The 6,068-nt window shown below is 43.5% G+C and overlaps 1 protein-coding gene across 4 annotated transcripts in view; it reads right to left on the bottom strand.

Moving 5' to 3' along the window:
* LOC310895668 (uncharacterized protein) overlaps positions 1 to 6,068 on the bottom strand; it is an 88,148-nt gene extending 82,080 nt beyond the window's left edge. For all 4 annotated transcript variants that reach the window (XR_014580853.1, XR_014580854.1, XM_083827199.1 and 1 more), the window contains exons 1-4: positions 5,847 to 6,068; positions 3,591 to 3,804; positions 1,217 to 1,465; positions 8 to 147 (exon numbers count right to left, since the gene is read on the bottom strand). Coding sequence is in view for 2 of the 4 variants with exons in the window: in XM_083827199.1 (XP_083683325.1) it covers positions 8 to 147; positions 1,217 to 1,465; positions 3,591 to 3,804; positions 5,847 to 6,059 (816 nt within the window). In the remaining 2 variants the exon portion in view is untranslated. The remainder of the gene's footprint in view (positions 1 to 7; positions 148 to 1,216; positions 1,466 to 3,590; positions 3,805 to 5,846) is intronic.

Here is a 6,068-nt window from a genome sequence, read left to right on the forward strand (position 1 = left end):
TACTTACAGGACACAGTCCTCCAAAAGCAGATAAACCGAATGCAGGTTTCTTAGAGCTAGCTGCAGAATGCTGCGAGAGGGAATGAGTTCTTTCAGCTTCTGTGGGCCAGAGCAGTGACGATGAAGTATTTTTTAAAACTGCAACATCTGCCAAAATGACGTATGCTAGATGTAAATGCCTCTAGTACGTACAGAACTTTAACAATAAAGATCACACTAATTCAAGTTCTTCAATACAGAAAAATAAGCATGACTTCAGCTTCTTTAAATAGATCAACTTCACATACAGACTGAAAACCAAGTATCACCTACAAACTTGAAAACTGTTCACAGAGCTGCAAGTAGTTTTCAGCAATCTTACCAAGTTAATACTGTGCTTCCAATGCAGATTTTTTTTCCTTCATGCTAAGATAAAAGAGGACCGCATAAACATCAGTGCATTTGTACAGACAAAGCTTTTTTCTATGTTGGTAAAAGGCTGGAGGCCAGCACAGATCATAATCGCACAGGTTTTAAACCTGGAAGATTCCCCAAAGGCTGCTCTAAGAGTTAACGATCTTCTGCCCATGTATGTTTTACGAAGACACACCAGAAAGTTCTAGTGCACTCAGGTTATATTGCTAAAGCCCAGCAACTCTACTCTCAGCTGTACAAAAGTTCTCTGGAAAACCTGCTGAGCACACGTCAGTCCCTGTCTCTATGGGGGACTAGAAAAAGCTGCAAACCTGCTGTTCGCCCTTTCAGCGAGAAGACCTAGGTACCAACCTACATCGACACGATGCTTATTTTTTATTTTAAAATGGTGTGCTTTGCTCAATGAATTTGGCAAAAGACATGAAAGTATTGACAGCTGAAGCCTTCTACCAAGAAAGGTCTGAGTCACTCTTCTAGACAATCAGCCTAGTTGTCAAGCTACGGCAAGTCAGCCTGATTTCCTACCGTCCCAGTTCAAAATTTACATATAACCTAGCTGAATGTGTATATTTCAGCATCGACTCTTTCTAACATCAGGGTATCATAAACGTATTCCAAAGCACGCTTCTATTAAAAAGGTGATAGGATTATATACTTCTAAAACACTAAAAATTCAATTTAATTCTCGCATCCAAAGTTGACATTCACCTATTTTATTTACTAAGGTGATGTGGAATATTAAAGAACGCAAGGTACTTCACATTAAAAAAAAAGTCAATTAAACAGAGAACACAAAAATCACCTTCAGCAGATGCTCTAGAGGAGGAATCACTGGTTGTTGGGATGTTATCATCGTCTTGTTGAGAGGTAGAATCTTCTATTTCTTTTATGAAGGACAGCCTAGGACTGCCAATGCCAAATATAGAAGATGTCGAGGGCTGACAAGGTGGGACAGGAGAATCCAGCACGGTGTAATTCAGACGGCTCCAATGAAGAGAGGGCCTTGTTAACACAACTGGGAAGTTCAGTGCTGATCTACTTGTGGATGGTTCTAGACAAGAACAGGGAGATAATTAGCTTTGCTATTAACAAGCTCACAGAAGCCAAAACCCGTTTCCTATCGACAGCCATGCTATTGCCAAGTTCTAAGGCAAAAAGAGAGAAGCCAAATTTAACTTCTTCCTCACCCAGATAGGGTTGCATCTAACTGTCTGGCTACAACAACAACACTGCTTGCGATACACAGTATTAATGTTGCATCCAGAAGTAGTTAACTATGGGGTTTTACAACACCACATTCTGACCCCGTGCTCAAATGCTCTAACGCTGACTTGGCCGTTCACTAAATCAAACATATATACTCCTTCTCCCATGTACAGCTTGCAATAAGCTTTACAAAATTTGAGATTACACGGTAAATTACAGATAACACTGCAGCTTCCATAATATTGGAACAAAGGTTATATTAATCTGAATACACAACATGAAAATGAACGTTTGCAGTACTTTTTTCCCAAGTTCTTCCCTATCAGCTCACGTTAGAGGCAAAACATCATCTCCTACCCATTAACTATTGGGATTTTGACCCAAGGGACAAGGATGTTGACCCAAGTAACCAGATGAGCATTTTTCCCTCTTGAAGCAAAGGGTCTGCAAACAATGCCAGTGGCCTGGAATAGGTGGCCTTGAAGTCTATCTTGCTAAATGAATGGAACTATTCATGGGTATTTTGCCTGATGAAAGCCTACTGTCTCTCCCAGGAATCTGGGCAATTCAAATGACTTTGAGCCACTATCCTCTTGATACTTGAACTGAAGCTTAAACTAGTTACTTCAATCTTCATAACCACTGCAGTACCACTAATTAGCTCTCCAAACCATGAGCAGATTTTTAGGACAGCACCGTTTGAGATACAGAAAGTTCTTCAGGCGGAAGGCCACCCAATATAGGCTCCAGCACACTGATACCTCAGAACTGAAGAAACACATTGGTTTCAAAATGTAGTAATAATTAAAAAAAAAAATCTTATTCTTAAGCATAGTAAGTAACACCCACGGACAGCAACATAAGCTGCAAAAGGTTCCAGGGTGTCCACCTGCTCCTGATCTCCTGGAGTTAGCAAGCTTGCAGTGCAGCTGTTCTTACTGAAAGCTCCTTTCACGCAGTTACATAGGAAAGCCAACATGTGTTCCTCAGCCAGGAAGACCTTCTCTATTCTTTTCTCCAAACTCATTCCCAAGCTACAGCTACACACAAAGCCATCAATCTCCTTGTTTACAATTAGATGAGATTGGAGGCAAAGATATTTCCTCATTGTTTTTTGATTCTGCCAACAACAGAAGCAACTGACTTTCCACATTATCTATGGTTACCTACGCACGCTCAGACAAAACTTCTTTACTTATTAAAAGCTGACTTCCCCAAAACAGCTAATTTAAGAGAAACTCAAATAAGAATAGATGCAAATTTATACAACAGGACTACAGGAACAGTGAGAGGCGCTGGATATAAGACAAATCAATCTTTCATGAGGTAAAGGAGTTGCAAACCTCGTTGCCAACGGTCAAATACCTTTTCAAAGACACCCCCTCCCCCCGCGTAGACCTTAAAGTTATTGAATATTTTAAGGATAATAATCTCATAAACCACATCCGTGCACAAGTTCCCCAGTTCACCATCAAGTTAACGAGGAACTTTACTAAATTGATCAAAGCCCAAAACAAAAACAAAACAAAACAAAACAAACAAAGTCGGGACACGAGACGGAATTTTCCTCTGCCATTCTAGCATCTAGTCTTTTGTTTCGAAGACTGCAAAACAAATTAATTTTTTTAATTGCCTTAGGCAATTAGACAGATTTTCATTCCATATCTTTTAAAAGATGGAAAATGCAACCCAGCACACTTGCAAATGACTTATTTTCAGCATTTAGCACCTGGCTAATAGAGTACCTAAAGTTAACTGATGCCTTCCAAGAGCATAAGATGTATGCTTCGTAACTGTGTATACAGTTTAAAGCTAAGATGGTTTCACAAACAGTTGTTTCGACTTTTTTGTTTGTTTTTTTTTCATTCTGTCAAAACCCTCATTCCAATTTCCTTTTGAAATTCAGATTCAAAACTAGAAATCTGTGAATAAATACAGATGGCCAGAATTCCAAATGATTTTTCACATACCTCGTCTACTAATTCCTGCTGGTTCAGGCGTGAATCTCTCATCGATTATGGTATCTTCATCTGAATAATCGTGGTGATAGTTTACCGGAGTCTCCTCCTGGTTTGCAGATTCATTTCTGTCTACACACTCCTCCTCACGCTTATTGAAATACTTCTGCAGCCAGGCCGTTACAATATTTTTCACAGTTTCTGTCATTCTGCTAATTATTCCCTGCTTGAAAGAAAAAACACTTGTTTAATTACAGAAACACAGTCAACAGCATATGCTGGGATACCACCTTCCACGGACCTTGAAGACAGATATTATACAGCAAATATTCACAAGACGACGACGAGGTTGATCCCTGGCATAGGATCGCTACACTTCTGGTAAACCTAAAATTCACCTAAGATTGATTTACAACTACCTATCACTTTCTGCACTTCCAAGTGACCTTGGCAAGGTTCAAAGTTTTGAAACCTCTGCCAAAATTCACCAGCAGGTCGTCAATCTGCAAGGCTATCAGGAAACTCTACGCCTGAACAGCTCCTGACCTACAGACTTGTTCCAGGACTCTTCCTCTTCGCACCCTCACGTGAAAACCAACTAAACCAGAAGTTCAGCAACTATCTACTGCGACAGTCAGGACCATACTACCCATTAAAATCAGTGAATCTAAATATTTTCAATTTTAGTAATGCTGAATTGCAGTGACTATACGCACAAAAAACAGTTCTGCTCTCAACAGTCAGGCTAACCCAGAAGATGTCCTGGAAGAAACACAGCTACAGCTATAGCACCAGCACCTCCTCTTGCAAGAGCCTTCTAAAGCTGTTGCTGTATTTTGTAGAAGACTGACTCTGCAGCATACATCGGATACGATCGGAGAATTCCCACCTGACCGAAATCCCCAGGAACTACGGTTAAATAAAAGATAAATTAATATAAATGAATATAATTAATAATGAAAATTAATAATAAAAATTAATATCCAGAAAGCTGACAATCATGAGCTAGGCATCCTGCTAATCATCCCTCCTGCAGGTAGGGGGAAAAAAAAAAAGTAAATTAGATCCAGGACTAGTTCCCAGGAACTTTGAAGCTGCTAACTATACTGTCTACAGTGCCCAGGCACCTTCAGAGCTTAATGGTAAGAGACAGAGGGTTTGGTGGGCTGTAATTATGATCACAAGCACACAAAACACATCTATTTAAGTATTTCTAAGAATCGACTTATCGACTAAAGTTGTAGGGGGAAGGATGAGAAAAACAGCGGGGTAGGGATCAGAACCAGAGGTATAACCTCACAAAATCGCATCAGTCGCTTTCGTGCCTCCCCAACTGCATCACTGAGAGACAATTAACATTAAGCCACAGAACCTTCTGCAGAGTGGACATGATATTGAAAATAAACTGAAATTAATTGACAAATGCTCTAAGCAAGCTATCTGCTCAATGTTTGCATTGAGGGAATTTGGGCATTTGGGAATGTTTGCATTGCCCTTCCAGGCCAGCTTTAGATGGACAAGATTGATTGTCAATATATGGTATAAGGGACTTGGCATTTCTGCAAGTGATAAAAACCTAATTGAGCAGCTATCCATGCGTAGCGCTCCCTTGGTTTTGCATATGATAATCAATCCCCTCAGCTACGTTGCTCATTTAATAGCGGAGAGGTTTTGGCTGAACAAACGTGTGCAGAGGGCATCTCCAGAGCATCTCTCTGGGCGTCCTGACATTTCTTAGCAAAGAGCTGCTGGGAGGGATCTCGGCGCGTCCCCCCTCCAGCACGGGGATTTTCACAGCCCGAATTGACGGACCGCTTTCACCGTCAACCTGCTGTACCCTACAGCACAAACGAGAAGCAAAGCCTGGCAGGTAACGTTCAGAGAATTGATGATGGGCTGAGGAGGGGTGCAGGGAGCGGGGAAAGCCCTGGGGGTGGCACTGGGGGTCCTGAGGGCAGCGGGCTGGGGGTGAAGGGGAGGGGGAGGAGGGGGGTAATGGGCTGGGTAGAGGGGTAAGGGGGTAAGTAAGGGGCTGAGGGGGTAACTGAGGGGGTTAGGAAGGGGCTGAGGGGGTAACTGAGGGGGTTAGTAAGGGGCTGAGGGGGTAACTAAGGGGGTAACTAAACGGTTGAGGGGGTAACTAAGGGGGTAAGGAGGTGGGTAGGGGGTAACTAAGGGGATAAAGGGGCGGGTAAGGGAAGGGGGTAAGTAAGGGGGTAACTGGTGGGCTGAGGGGGAAGGGCCCGCTGTGGGGGGGCCACTCCTCACCCGCTTGCTCCTGGCACAGGGGGGCTTCGCGGCGCCCAAACGGTGGCGCCGCCTCTTCACCTTGCCGCCGGCCGCTCCTCCTCCTCCTCCTGCTCCTCCTCCTCCTGATCGGGCTCCTGGGCTGCCGCCCGGCGCCCCGCCGCCACCGGCCCTGCCACCGCCGGCCATGCCGCTGCCGGTCGCGCCGCTACCGGTCGCGCCGCCCGAGGCCATACCGCCCCC

Source organism: Anser anser (genome assembly GCF_964211835.1).
Source record: "Anser anser genome assembly, chromosome: 2".
Classification (NCBI taxonomy): domain Eukaryota; kingdom Metazoa; phylum Chordata; class Aves; order Anseriformes; family Anatidae; genus Anser; species Anser anser.